Source organism: Zonotrichia leucophrys, chromosome 8 (assembly GCF_028769735.1).
Source record: "Zonotrichia leucophrys gambelii isolate GWCS_2022_RI chromosome 8, RI_Zleu_2.0, whole genome shotgun sequence".
NCBI classification, from domain to species: domain Eukaryota; kingdom Metazoa; phylum Chordata; class Aves; order Passeriformes; family Passerellidae; genus Zonotrichia; species Zonotrichia leucophrys.
In genome coordinates this window covers 19,218,455-19,233,711 of record NC_088178.1, presented here as the reverse complement: position 1 = coordinate 19,233,711, position 15,257 = coordinate 19,218,455, and the positions used below count along the sequence as shown (strand labels likewise).

The 15,257-nt window shown below is 39.1% G+C and overlaps 1 protein-coding gene across 1 annotated transcript in view; it reads left to right on the top strand.

The window, feature by feature from the left end:
* Positions 1–362: 362 nt before the first annotated feature.
* The window catches only part of AK5 (adenylate kinase 5), an 83,685-nt gene continuing 68,790 nt past the window's right edge, over positions 363–15,257 (top strand). Inside the window, exons 1-5 of the mRNA XM_064720075.1 lie at positions 363–813; positions 2,497–2,683; positions 3,661–3,828; positions 9,305–9,474; positions 9,594–9,707. Of these exons, the coding sequence (XP_064576145.1) occupies positions 754–813; positions 2,497–2,683; positions 3,661–3,828; positions 9,305–9,474; positions 9,594–9,707 (699 nt within the window). The 5' untranslated portion in view covers positions 363–753. The remainder of the gene's footprint in view (positions 814–2,496; positions 2,684–3,660; positions 3,829–9,304; positions 9,475–9,593; positions 9,708–15,257) is intronic.

The following is a 15,257-nucleotide window of genomic DNA, read 5'->3' as shown; positions in this document are numbered from 1 at the left end:
GGGGTCTTCACAATGGTGGGCAAGGAACAAAATGAGACATGGGAGGTGATAATTGAATAGGAGAAAACCCTTCTTCATGTCGAGGCCAGACAAGCATGGGTTGTCCAGAAAGGCTCTGCAGTTGCCACCCTTGGAAGGTTTTGCAAGATGAGATTGAATAAAGCCCTGGGCAACCTGGTCTGACCTCAAAGCTGTCCTTGCCTTGAGCAGAAGGCTAGACCAGAGATCATTTCAGATCTCTTCCTGTGACTCGCCGATCACAGATGCTCATGACTGATCGCAGTTCGTGGCTTTTTGCCAGCCCAAAGTGTATGAAACGTCTCGCTCCTCGAGCCGCCCGAACACCGTGCCAAGGGCAGGGACCGCGTTACAGCGGGCGGCTCCCAGCACCCTGCGCTCCCCGGTGCCCAGCCCTCGCCGCCGCCGCTCCCCGCGCAGCCGGCGGAGCGGGTCCGCTCGCTGCCGGGGCAGCCTGCCCGCGGCTCGGCGCCAGGCACAGCCCCCCGCCGCCTCCGCTCGGCGCCTCGCCGCGGGCACCCCCCGAAACTTTCCCCGGCAGCCTGCGCACGCTCTCGCTCCCCGCCGGGGGAAAACGTGCTCTCTCTCGCTCCCTGCGAGCAGCGGGCACGGGAGGCGGGCGGCTGCCTCCCTCCTGCCTCCCTCCGCCCGCGGAAGCCTCGCCGAGGCTCCCGCATTGCATCGCCGCGCCGAGCCCAGCGCGGGGCTCGGGCTGCCCACCCGCCCCGTGGCGGAATGAGCGCCGGCGAGGCGAAGGAGTATCTGGCCCGCAGGGAGATCCCGCAGCTTTTCGAGGTAGGCGAGGCGCAGGGGGGAGGCGTTTTCCGCCCCGTCGGGGGATGCTCCGCGCTGGGACCCCGCGGCGGGCAGGGCTGAAGGTGGCTGGAAGGACGGAGCAGCCCGAGGCTGGCGCAGCCTGCGCGGGGAGCGCAGCCCGGGCCGGGTGGGCGCGGGGCCGGGGCCGGGGCAGCGCTGCCCGCCGCCCCCCGCGGAGCCCCCGCGGCCGCGCCCCTCCGCCCGCCGCGGCCGCCGCCTCCCTCCGCCGCCGGCGGGCAGCGAACTTGGGCGTCCGCAGGGCAAAGGAGCGCCTTGGAATGCGGGCGAGAGGCATCTTTCATCGGTCGGGGGGAACAAAAGAGCCGCAAATGTTTAGTGAGGTGTTGTTTGGCTCCCCACAAGTTACCTGCTGCTAATGGCTGATAATTACTTCTCTGTGCAATGTGGATTTTTTTCCCTCCCGGATCAGACATCCTGTTATCTGTATATAACATACACACATATGTATTTTCCCTTGCCTGTGCTGAAGCTAGACGTCTTTCTATATATTTTGAAAATTGCAGGACACGGCCAATGCTAATGTTTTAATTACACAGAATGAGAATGGTTTAACAACAGATGCAGACAAAACTGGTTTTCTGTTCAAGCTCAAAGCTTGAGCTACTGATTTTTAAAAATTGGTGCATGCCTTCTGCAAAAATACACTGTTAGTTGCTGTGATCAGTTAAGTACTGTAGTAAGGGCAAGGATACATAGAAATTCTATCTTATTTTATAAGCTCAAATGTGTGTAAATAACAATTACTGTATGAACTGTAGATAGCAACTGATCAAATCCTGAATTGGAGCTATTTATGTTTACTATTAATACCAACTATGACCCTCAAGTTTATTCACACAAAAATTAGGAAAAGCAAAAAGAACAGAAATCATCCTGAAAGGCATGCATTGTTAAGGGAAGGTTGGATGCAGCAGTCTCGAGGAGAGGTGAGATGATGACTTATGTATCACTTTGTCAAGGAGATGTGTCAGAAGAGGGCCTGGCAGTCTTTCTTTCACACCCCCCACAATGCTCATGAGTACGATGAGTGAACAATTAATACTGTAGAAAGGAGATTGCTAATGGCTTGAAATCTGTGATCAATAAAATCAGAAAGCACCTATGAATTTTGGGGTTGTGGGGTATTTTTCCGGATACTGATCAAGGTGATACTTGAGTATTTCTCATGATTTTTTAAAATCCTCTTTTCATTGCTTGTGAAAGTATTGACAAGAATGTGGATGAGATACTTGTGGGTGCAGTGGTCTTTAGGAAAAAATACATTTTAGTGCTGTCAAAGACTACAAAGGATGTGTAAATTTTGGGGCTCTCTTGCTTGCACATCGCTCTGCGTATACTTGGCAGTGACAGTTCTAAGAAAAATGTAGAGGGATTTTTTGGTATTTTCGGGTTTTATTTTAGTGCAAACAGACACTATAAAGACATAGCCATGAGCTTCCTTTCCTAGTAATTTTTATGACATTGGCAAACCAAAATAATTTGATTTTTTGCAGGCCTCGCTTTTATGCATTGAATTGCAATAGAGAGTCTGAATATGAAGGGATGTGGTGTTTCTGTGTGCAAAGTAAAAGACAAAGTAAAGGTGCTTGGTTTTCCCTGGCGTCTATCATTACAGTCTGTATTTCTGATCTTACATTTCAGAGTCTGTTGAATGGATTAATGTGTTACAAACCTGATGACCCAATTGAATATTTGGAAAGCTGTTTGCAGAAAGTAAAAGAGCTTGGAGGGCCAGAAAAAGTAAAATGGGACACTTTTGTCAGCCCAGAAAAGAAGACTCTGCCTCCACTCAATGGAGGACAGTCCCGAAGGTCGTTTTTCAGGAATGGTAATGTATTAAATTTTAAAATTATTTTATTTCTTCAACTGTGTATGGTTTTACATCCACAACTGAATTATTTTATAGTTCTATAGATTATGTCTCATTCTGATTATCTGTAGGCAAAGGAGTCAAGAATTCTGTTTCCTTGCTTTTTGGCACTTGTTTTTCTCCTGCCGTAATGGATGCTAGGCAGGAGAGGAAATTGTGATCATATTCCAGCCAAATGATGGATGTTTGCTGAGTAAATGTTTAACACATCAGTGGAGGGATTTCTTGTATCCTACTGAAAACATTTGCAAAGATGGGGCAGATATGACACAGTGAACTTGGCTTGTGTTTTCAGTTGGTCCCTATGGATGACATACACACCAACTTCAGTGCAGTTACATTGCATGTTTTTCTACATTTACATTGGAGCCATATGCTAATTTACTAAATAAAATATAAATTATAAACTCTTAGAAAAAGTGCATCTCATAAAATCTAAGCAGATGTCATACAAATACCTGTAATTATTTTATTTTAATGTTAACAAAGAGTAATTAGCTGTTATTTCAGTTGCCATAGTTATTTTTCCTTGCCATCCAACATTTCATGGAGATAATCAGCAAGAATACTGTCTCTATCTCTGTGTACAACATGTATCACTACAAGAGTCCTGCTTAATAGTAGAGGTTATCTGCACAATATAAAGCTTTTCTTCTCCGAGGCCCCTGCTGAACTCTGGGTGCTATGGGCAGATATTCATAGAAAACCTGGTGTGCTTGAAAACATACACCAGAGAAAACTGACTCTGGGTGGTTGTGATTTAATCAATTGGTTATTTCGAGGTCAAAAATATTTAATACAGCAACAGCAAACACAATGTAAAATTATGAGATGTTTATACTTTATGTATGATACTTATTTAAATCTGTGTACAGAACAGATTTTGAGTTTTCTGCCTATTTCCGCAATTCCCAGTTTATCTTACTGTTTTACAGTGATGCCTGATAACTCTAACTTCCCCTACCGACGCTACGACCGGCTGCCTCCGATCCAACAGTTCTCCATAGAAAGTGACACTGACCTTTCTGAAACTGCTGAGCTAATTGAAGAGTACGATGTGTTTGACCCTGCAAGACCTCGACCAAAAATTATCCTTGTCATAGGTATGAAGGCCGTCATTTTGACAAGATTTTATCACTTCTGCTTTGCCTTTTGATTTGTACTGCAAATACATTGAATGCCTATATGAATTTCAATACATTTTTTCCATCTGCCATAGCAAGTGGTGCAGGCCAATTGAGAGTGTGAAATTGTTAGTGCTGGACATGGCATTCCCACTGTAAGGATTTTAGGGGTTGCAGCAAGCACCTGCACTCGTGCTCTGTAAACTGGATGCCTCTTAGCAGCTGGAGAGCTCATGATTTGCTTATGAGCACATCTGCCAGTTTGATTTCATCTTGTCTAAACCTGGTTCATGCATTTCAAGGCAGCAGCACCATGTGAAACAAAGTGTTCTTCCAAATCATGCTTGGGATTGAACTAAAACACTCAGATATACTCAAAGCTGATCGCAAAAAATGGGGTATTTTAAAATAATGTGTAAGCCATCTCAAAAAGGTGATAGAGAACTGTTGTCCTCTATACTTAGACCCTTGTCAAATGATTGGTATGCCCAGTTGGAGTGACACTGTCGCTAGTTCATTGCATTGGTAAATTAATCCTCAGGCCCATTTGGCGAATGAATCCTGTTCCAGCTTCACAGAGAGCGAGCACTCAGTTCACATTAGTTAATTGTGCTCTCTCCTAGAGTTCTCTCTTGTGAGCTGTTTAGTGTTCTTTCTAAGCAGCTCATACTCTCCAGCCTCAGACAAGCATAGGTTATTAAAAAATAGCTGCAGGTTAAGTGTAAATCAATATTTTTTTCTGTTCATGAATTTAAGTTCTTTGCATCAGTTTCCTTATCAGCTAGGTAAGATTGTCTTTAGAAATGTTACCACCAGGCCTAATTATCTGATTCTCTGGATGGCTTAAAGACTTACAGCACAGGTGCCTGATGATGGAGAACTACATTTTTAGTGTATAAAGCTTTATTCATAATAAAGAGAGGTACTGCTTCCATAACAGAAAATATATGTAGTGTAATAAAAGGGAACAGAAATGTCTTCTCTGTACTACAGAATGGAAACTCTAGGAACAGCATGTCCTCTAGGCTCTGCATCCAGCAGCTCTCAGAAACAAGATACTGGAATAGATTGGAAACAGAAGACCAGGCATTTTTTTAAGTATCTGTGGTATGCCAAAGCAATTGCTCAAGGCATTTGAATTTTCCTAATCTTTTGTTTCACGTTTATAGATTTCCATATGAAAATCTCTCGATGTATTGCCAAAATGTGAAGATTGCAATTAGGTGGAGAAATAACACATACCTTTCTTTCATCTTAATTAATTAGCTACATTTCCTTTTCATAAAGGAGAATAACTGGCTCCTTTTCAGCGACCACAGAAGGCTCTTAATGCATTGAAATCTATGTAGCTCAATTGCAGGAGAGTGATGAATGAAGGTTTGATTTAAGTGAGATAAAGAGAGATTGGCTTTCACCTCTGGAACTGAGTACGGGTGTATTTGAAGTGAAATCCTTGAACACCAGCATGCAGTGAACAGACCATGGATTTTACAGAGCTTTTCTTTTCTCCCATTTATATAGGGAACGTTGTAAACATTCCACAAAGGCTATTTCAGGTTTATATTCCCACTGAGTTTCTCTGAATCTATTACAGTGTGATCTGATAGAAACACAATACTCTATGTAGCTTAGCAGCTGTTGTCCATTTTTGTACAGTATCAAGACAATGTCTCCCAAATTCAACTTTCTATTGAGAAAGCACATAAAAACACATGTTGGAAAAAGTAACTGAATAAAAGAGAAAAAAAAATTATACCGTTCATTTCAAGAGATATTGGACACAAAAAATGTGTTGCATATTTTGAGTTTGCATCTAATGCCAACAAAAAAAAAAATCAGTGAAATAATGTATTTCTGTCTAATTAGAGATAACTGATCATCCTGCCTTGCTCAGGTGGTGCTGGTCCCAGTCACTGTCAGGGACAGAAATGAAGTTAAACACCTGTCTTCTGCTTCGCATATTCGGTGAACTTTTCTTTATTAATGCGTTAGCTCAAGATCTTTTTAATGCTTCCATAAAGGTTTTTACAACTTCTTTGCTTTATGAGATATCTGTCATCCTTATAATGAACCAGGTAGCTCCAGGGCTGAAGAGAACTCACTTATAAAGGTGGGCACTTTGTTCTTTTTCTGGGTTTGCAGAAGAAACCTCTGGTGAAAGATAAAGCTATAAAGCTACATAGTGAGCACATGACTGGATTTCAGAAAAATCAGATGGAACCAGCCAGGAGGGCACTCATCTGAATCAATGCAAAAATTAAGTTTCTAAGGCATTATAACACTAGTAAATGAGATTGTATTTAAAAATCTGCTTCCTAATATACTTTTAAGAAACAAATTTGTACTGTTAGTATAGCTTGAATTCAGAGATCTTAAAATATTAATTATCTGGTGTCATTGGCACCTTAGTTGAGTATGTTTTTAAGCTGCACTTTCTTCAATATATTACTTAATATTAAAAGAATACACCTTCCTTTTGAGATCAAAGTGTCAGGGCTAGATCAAATAAAGTGCTGTCAGCAGGCAGCTGCCTATTGATTTGTTAAATCTAGTCCACAGTCAGATTTTAAAAGAAAAAATATTTTCAGAAATTTTATTCTTAGTTGAATTAATTCTGAATTTGCAACAATATATGCAAAATTGAAATAATGAACAAAATTCGATTAAAACAATTGCTTTAATAACACTTTTTGGGCACACAAATCTTTACTTGAAACCTTTTAGGAAACATAATTTTAGATGCAACAAGTGTTCCCTAGTCTAGACATCTTCTCAAAATATGTAAAATAATCATACTTTCCTTGAGTAATCTACCTCAGAATAAGTTAAAAGAACAAAAAATGAAAGGGATTTGATTTTTTCTTTCTTGTGAACAGTTTGTCAGTGTGATTTATCAAAGAGTCAGGAATAGATACATGGTATGATAAATTGTGATCTGCTGTGGGAAGTAATTTTGTCCTATCACTTTTCCCTTATTTTGTTACCTGAATGTTTCCCCTCAGATTGTAAACAGATAATAGCATCTTGATATTATATGTTTGGATTGATTTGGATTATGTGTTTGGGATGTGTTTGGATTGATAGAAACAAATGTGTTGGAAGTTTATGAATATTAAACCAAACACTTTATTAGCTATTTTCTGATTGCAATTCAGATTGAAAGAACAGAAGTGCTGAGCTACACTTTTTTTTTTTGTTTTGTTTTGTTTTTTGGTTTCTCTTTACTGGCAAAGCAAAGCTCTCCCTAACAGAAGTGTGAAGTCTACTTGTTTCAAACATGTTTTTTTTTTTTAGCTATTTTGTACTATCACAGACTGATGTTTTATCAGGTATCAGTTCTGGTTTTCTGCCACCTTTTGTATCTGTGTTGGAACACGAGCACTATTTTCCTTGCTTCCAGTTTTTAATTTTCTGCACATTACCTATGCTTTGCATTTTTATTGTTGCTGGGTGCAATATGTCTGTTTCAAACTTGTAAGGTTCAGTGAAATGCATTTTTCATGGGGAAGGCTGAGCATGAAAGGGAGCAGGGGGAACTGGAGCAGAAGTGCTTTATAGCCACTTCAGTGGACAAGATGATTCCTACTGTATCAGATGCTTGTGTACCTACAGAAGGAGAACATTCTTTATTCTAAGAGGATAGATAGCTAAGCTGTCCATGAAGGAGAGAGTCCAAGCTGAAAAACTAAACCCATCTAGATCACCTGGAATTACTGAAATGGAAGAATAGCTGTAGAGCCTAAGTAGCTGTAATCTGCTGAAAGAAGAGTGAAACTTATGTCTTTTTACAACAGAAACACCAAGTGAACTGAATGAGAGAAAAGGTTTTTCAGTTGTGATCTTACTATATAAGCTATAGTTTTTCTTTCATTTTTTTACATGTGTGTTTTATGAACGTCTGTAGCTGTGCTGTCTAGTTGGATGTTACAGATAAGTGCTTGTAGAAACATTATTTAAACTAATTGGATAATGATAAAACCGTTTTTTCTCCCCAGGGACATAACTAAACCGTGGGCAGGGTACGGGCACATGATAGCAAAAGGCACAATTCTCTGTGCACTCTTGAAATGGCTCCTGGTCTTTGTTCCAAAGGGCAGGTGCAGCATCAGCATCACAGCCCTGGGGCACAGAGAGCTCCAAGTGACTGCTGGTGACACTGAAAGTTGTGTGACAGTGATATTGGGGTGCAGCTTGGAGCCTGGTTACAGAGAGTGCCCTAAGCATACGTGTACAAATGCTGTAAAGCTTATCCTGCAGCCAGAACTGTATTGGTTATAAAAATGCTTAAAAGCTATTTATGGGAATATTACAGATAATATAAAAAGAGTTACATAGTTACTAACAAGAAGCTCAGTGGATTCACATTTCTTTCATTTCATTGCTGTATTTTTTAAATTAATAAAAAGTGTATATTTTTAATAAATCTCGATTCTTTTTCTGTTGAAATAAAATTCAGTGTTCTCAAAAGAATCCCCCAAACTATAGCTACTTAGGATTGGTATTATTATCAAAACATTTGGTTTTGGTTTGCTTTGTTATACTCTTCAGTACAATACATTTTTCTACACATAAATATTTATTTTTATAAAAACAATTTCTTAGTTTTAAATATTGAGTTCCAGATTTTCTGCTTATCACATCATAACATGTCCTTTTAGTTCAGACATATTCTGATTGTTTTACATGCATTCTTGCTGCTGCTGTCCAGCTTACCTTCCCTGCAGCTTTCCCTGCTATGTAATGTAGCTGTTTTCAGTGATTTTGATTCCCTTCTAGCCTGGGCTGCATATATTCAAGGGTCTCTTTATTCTTCAAGTTGTCTAGCCAGCTGAACCTAATTTCTTCTCTGTCAGATGCTTCAAGCATCAATACCAAAAGCTGGTATTGTATGGTTCAATAAGAGTCCTTATACCAAATCACTATGGAAACATCTCAGATGATTATTTAATTTTTTTTTATTTTAAAATAAGGAAACCTCAGAATCTTTTGTAAGCATATTTAGGAGCAGATTTTATTAGTTCCATTTCATGATTAGTTCATTGATTTAATTGGCTTATTTAACCAAGTATGATTCTTTCTGACATGAGCGCACTTCAGACTATCTGGCTCTATCTCTGGATTCATAGAGCTTAAGAAGGGAATAGTTCATTTGTCTCCTCCTCTGCTGTGGATCAAGAAAAGCTCCATTCCAGGAATGGCTTTAGAATGAGGTCAACCTCAAAGAGGACTTAGTTTTATTTTGCAAGTGGATTTGTATTTTTTTTTTAAATTTCATTTTATGAACTGTTATGTTTATGATCCAGTAGATGAGACACATGGTTGGTAACAAGTCTTGCCACTGTGAGATTTACTCTAATAATGCTTGGAAAATTGGTGCCAATAGCAAAGATTTCAGCTGTGACTGGGTACTTCTGATGAAAGCTTAATTTAATATTTTGCCTATGATTCATGCTAGGTGGTCCAGGAAGTGGTAAAGGGACACAGAGTCTGAAAATAGCAGAACGTTATGGATTTAACTACATATCAGTTGGTGAATTGTTAAGGAAGAAAATCCACAACACAAGCAGCAATAGAAAATGGAGCCTAATTGCCAAAATAATTACTACTGGAGAACTGGCTCCTCAGGTACAGTGTTTCCTATGTTCATATTTACTTTCAAGGGTCAATACATCTTGTAGTATTGTGCACCATCAAGAAAACTTCCTTTACAATATTAAATAACTAACTTATTTTCTCTGTGAAAGGAAACAACCATCACTGAGATAAAGCAGAGATTAATGCAGATCCCTGATGAAGAGGGGATAGTGATTGATGGATTTCCCAGAGATGTTGCCCAGGCAATCTCCTTTGAGGACCAAGTAAGAGATTGTTTTTATTCTTAAAATGACTTACACATCTCTACAACAGTTAAGTTTGTTGAAATAATTGGTCAGATTCCAAGAAAAAGCATTGCTCTTGAAATCTTTGCAAGTACATAATTACAGGTTGACAAAAGAATAATGTTACGTTATGTCCTGTTGTCTGAAGACAAACTATCTTGCAAAAAGACAATGTGATAATATAACCAAGAATCCAAACCTTTTGTCTTGTAATGAAAGTCCTCTCAAGATGAAGAAGAAAAACACATGAAATCTAACAGTGAATATTTTCTGTATCTTAATGATTTAGAAAGTAGAAAAATAATATGTTTCCATATCTATTTGTTCAACATAATCTCCATTTAGAGAAGCACACTTAAGGCAATGCATGTTTTCACAGTGCTTTTAGTGTCAAGTTTATTACAGGGCATTGAAAAGATGAATTAAAAAAAGGCTAAAACTACCCTTGCTTTGCAAGCTTTTGTAAACCAGAAAGCGTGCTTTTTTTTAAGAAAATAAGGTCATTGTGGTTATTCTAAACTACAGTTCCAAGGTTTAGTCAACTAAAACTGTATTCCTGAGTACTATTGACATGTTGTTTTCATGTGTATATTTTAAACTAATCTAAAAATACTTTAATTCAGTGGAAAAACAAACAGCTGATGTCATTTTCTGATCAAGTGCTGCTAACATAACAGTTATGGTCACAAGAAGAGGTTGCAGTTTCAGAGCTAAATTCTTAGAATGCCTACATGCAGAATGTTCCAAAGTCTTTCACAATTGCTGGTCTACTGCTGTTTCTGTACTTAGAATTCTCAGTGGCATTACCAAGGCAGAAGTAACAAAACAAAGCAGCTAATGAGGCATTTCATTAATGTGCTTTATTAGGTATTATTCTGGGCAAAATTTAGAAAACTGAATTGAGGAAATTAAAGGAAACAGACAAAATAGTTATTACAGGAAATAGCAGTGACTGCCAGCTCTATCTCCTTATAATTAACAAAAGGGAAGATTGACTATTTTAGAAGTTAAACAGCAGAAATACAGACTTAATGATAATTTCCTTGTGTCATTTTTTTTGTCCAGTGTGATAGTGTTAAGAGCATTTCTTGGTGCATAATTTTATGCTGCTGTTGTTTTTGATGAAAGAATGAGGAATACGAAACTGGAGGAAGTGAAAGGAATTAAGTATCCTAGACTCAAATTAAGGAAAGGAAAACCAACAATAACACTTAATTATAGTCACAGAGAGTTCCTTCATTCTCAGTCAATTGGGATTTATAAATCAGACTCCTCAAAGCCTGATTCTACCTGAAAGATAAACCACTAAGTCTATCAAAAAGTCCAGGAGCACTTCATATAGGGACACCTTTCAATCTTAGCTGTTCTAAAGAAGTACAGGAAAGAAGGAATTCCAGGCCTTTTACAGGAGCATAGGCTGTCTGTTCAGACTCCCCCATTTCCATCTTTCTTTGCAGTTGACCTGTAATATGAACATATGTGAGGCCATGGAAATAAATGTTCAAAAGCTATATATATTTCAACATTCAATCCTATATCAACATCTCCAGTGAGATACATTCAGTGCTTTATCTTGGATTTATATTTTAAAGAAGTAAAATATACTTGTTTCTTTAAAATTCTCTGTTTAGTAAGCCCTGATGCTACACACCTTGGTAGGAAGGTTTTGTGTTAAGGAAAAGGGACTGTCAGCAGTTATGGTACTGATCATCCTTCACAGGCTCACAGTCACCCATGGCACGTCAGGTAATTTACATGAAGCATACAAACATTTTCCAGGCACTCAGAGGTTCCTCAATAGGAAGTGCAATTGAGTTTTGGAGAATTCAGTAATTAACTGTTGTGATAATTTGTCTAGGTCTGCAATTAGAGATAGTAGGGGGTTTTCTGCAGCTGAGAAATGTTACAGCTTTCTTTCTAGCACTGTGTAGAAGAATTGTTCTCATTAGCCAAAAGTGACAAAGTGAGAAATAATTAGTTGAAATTTCAGCAAAGAAAGTTTTGATTAACTAGTAAGACAACTTTAATTAGATCTACTAAGCAATGGAACATCCTTTGAAGAAAATGGTAAAATCCCACAAAATGCAAATTGCACCTGTGCCACGTTCTTACAAAGACATTGCCTGTAGAACACTGAGATCTGTTGATAAGAAGTTTTGAAAAAGAATTAATTCTTATTTCTATCACTAGCTTTGTCATCAGCAAATACTTATTCCTACAGATGGTCCCTTTGAGACCATTATGTCTCAAATGCTTATGTACCTGAAAACAGCAGAAAAATTTATGTCACACATATGAATTCTTTACCATTGTTTACACAAATACAAACTCCAAGAATATAGGTAGTAATACCAAAACTGAATTGTGGGGGGTAGCAGAAAAGGAAAAGGACAACTGAGGTGCCTGGTTTCTCTTGAAAGCACATGTAAAATCTAACTCTGCTGTGTTTGCAGTCATCTTTAATGTAACAAATAATTTATGCTAAATTACGTCCTTCAGTCTTATGGCTCATAGAGCTGTTACTAAAACTTGACATTGGGCTTTCATAATCTCTTCATTTTGTGGAAAAATCAAATGGATACATGTATATCTGAGCTGCAGTTACAGTACCTGTCCTGCATAACATTCTGTTATAGAAATGCATCATGATAACAACTGCTTGTTAAACTTCACTTGCAATTGCTCTTGGTACTACCAGCACATTTTTGTCCCTTTGACTAATCCAGAAGCTGAACTTTTCTCTGGGAAAAAAATGTTATTTTTAGTAAACTAGTCAAAGCAAACCAACTTATGCTAACATTCCCATACATAGGTATAGCTAAAAGATGATGATTTCTTCCTTATTATGTTGCCAGACTCTCATGTGGACAGTAAGTTCTCAACATGTTGCTAGGCAGAATTGTATTAAAACACGTTGCATCTCAGTGACTAAGGTGCCTAAAATAAAGCAATGTATCATTTGCAGCACACACAGTATTTCTCTTTCTGTTCAGATCTAGAAACCAGAAGTAACAAACTGCTTCCATGCAGTAATGCCAGTCTGGAATAAGTGCATTAGAAAGCACTTTACACATCAGAGGAATTTTATATTTGAATTTAAGCTTTTCTCCCCTTCTTTCCAATTGAGTTTTGTTAATACCACTGTTCCTGTCATCCATGTTTTTTGAGCAGCAAAGAAGTTTTTAAGATGGCATCAGTGATGTTTTCAGAGTTTCAGCAGTGCTCACCAGCCAGCAGCACATTGGCCATTCTGGTCACTTGCCCCAGCTCCATTTCTGAATGCTCAGCTACTCATTGCAGCCTTCCTGCAGCCTGGAAGAATTCAGCCATGAGCACTGCAGTATTCTTTGAGTTTATCGCAGTTTTCTTTGAACTTTTTAGCCAAGTTGAAGTCCTGTATTTTTCTCTTTGAGTTTAATAAGTAAATTCCTCTTATTGGAAGTCTGGGATTGTTGCCAAGTCCTGACCCTCTCATTTCTTATTTCCAAAGAGCAGAGTTGATACTGCCAATACTTTTGATAGGGGTACTTTTAATAAAGCTGTGAAGTTCGAAGCAGTCACAGTTGTAGGGAAAAAATGAAAACATGAATTTTAATGTCTTAAAACCAAGCAAGACTTCCATTTTATATATTCCTTTTAAATATATGATAATTTCTGTATTTTTCTCAGTTTGAACTCCTGCATAGCAGTGCAGATTTAATACTGATGTATTTAGACTTTCAGTTTGAGCCTAGGCATAAAGCTGTCCTAAACCACAAATTTCATAGGTATCCATGATCTCTGCTGAGTGGAAATAGCAGAAAGTTGTTCAGGTTTCAAGGACACACTTGAAAATGCCAAGGAGGAAATGGTTTATTTACCATTAACCTGTCATCTTGAAATTCAGCGAGCCACCTGCAGTCCCAGCATGCTGAAGCATGTTAAATATCTTCTGTCCTGCAATGCTGCAATAAAATGCCTCTGACTGGTGTATTGAACTCCAATGGCTTGTCAAGAAATTGCCATTTGACTTTCTGTGTAATCTCTCACATGGTTTTTATCCTTCCCAGGAGAAACAATTAATTTTATTTTACAGTTAATTTCAATTATTGCTTTGGTTTGTTTTTTTCCACTACTTCCAGTCATTCATATGTAACTTCCCTCTTTGTTAGTATCAATAGAGTAAGTACAGATATAGTTTGCTTAAAATATGCTCCCTGTAATTTTTGTTAATAGTGAAATAAATGTAGAACAGGTATTAGAACCAATGGATGTTCATTAATGAATGCAATTCAACTGCTTTAAAAAAGAGGAAAACTATTTTTGTAGAAATTTTAGGAAAATTTTTGTCTTCTATGGCCTAGGTCAAGACTGTATTTGAGTAAAATCTTAATTTAAATAATAAACAGAGGTAATAAATTTTATCAGATTCTTTGTTTAAAATGCTCTTATAAATGCATATACATCCAATGAATAACTACTCATCTTGGCTGTAATCTGAGTTAATTTTTAACTCTTAGGTATATTCCTTAGGAAAATTATTACAAGAATAATTGGGATAGAGTAGAACTAACTGTGCGGGTGGCACAATATAGGACGGTGAGAAATGCCTGGGGACTCTCAGAGGCTGAGGAGAGCAGTCCTGTTCCTCCAAGGCTGACACTTAGAGCTCCAGGCAGAAGCAATGCCTGCAGTGCCCTCCAGGTGTGACAAAGGTGTGTGTGCAGCTGCCTGAGGGTCTGACTGCCAAGCTCCTGCTCTGCAAAGAGCTTCTCACAGAAAACCTGCTGTTCCTGGCCAAGAGTGTGACCTCCAGAGCAACCAGGGAGGTGGATGCAACCTTGTTGAGAAGCTTCTTAAGGGGAAAGGACCTGGTTTTTGCAATAGGTTTTTGTTCTGGTAAAGATATTTTTTCTGTATCATGGCAAATGTGCCTTATTTATTCCTTCTCCCCCTAAATTTCTATCTCCCTTTTCCCTGATCTCTACTTCCCTGATCCAGGTACAATCCCCTACTGAATATGTACCCAGAACCTGTGTGAGCAGTTTGAGGACTGCCACATGAGCAGTCTGCTTTGCTGGGGTCCCTTTGTTCACTGTCTTTTCCCTGTGAATTTTACATTGCTCTCTGTAAGCCAAGCCTGATCAGGAGGACTGTGGAATGGTCTTACCATTCTCCTCCTCTGGAAGCTGGAGCACTCTCCAGAGAAAGACAAGCTGTAGGTCAGTTTTCTGCTGGGTAAGCAACCCTCGGCCTCAGGTTTCCAGGTTTTCTGGGCAAGGGCTCTTCTCTGCTAGTCAGAGTGGACAAAGGAGAGCTCATCCATTGCTGGTCCTCAGGACAGGACCCATGCTCTGAGCTCAGAGTGGATTGAGGTGCCTGCTGAGCAGTTCTGAAGCAGAGGTCTGCTTCAGAGTCCTTTCTTAGTATCACTAGCATTTGTGTTAACAGATAGGGATTTTTATTAGTTAGCTGCCTGACACAGGTGGAAAGCTGAATCACTTGTTCCCAAAGACACCAGTCTGCCTAATTACATACCCTAGGCAATGT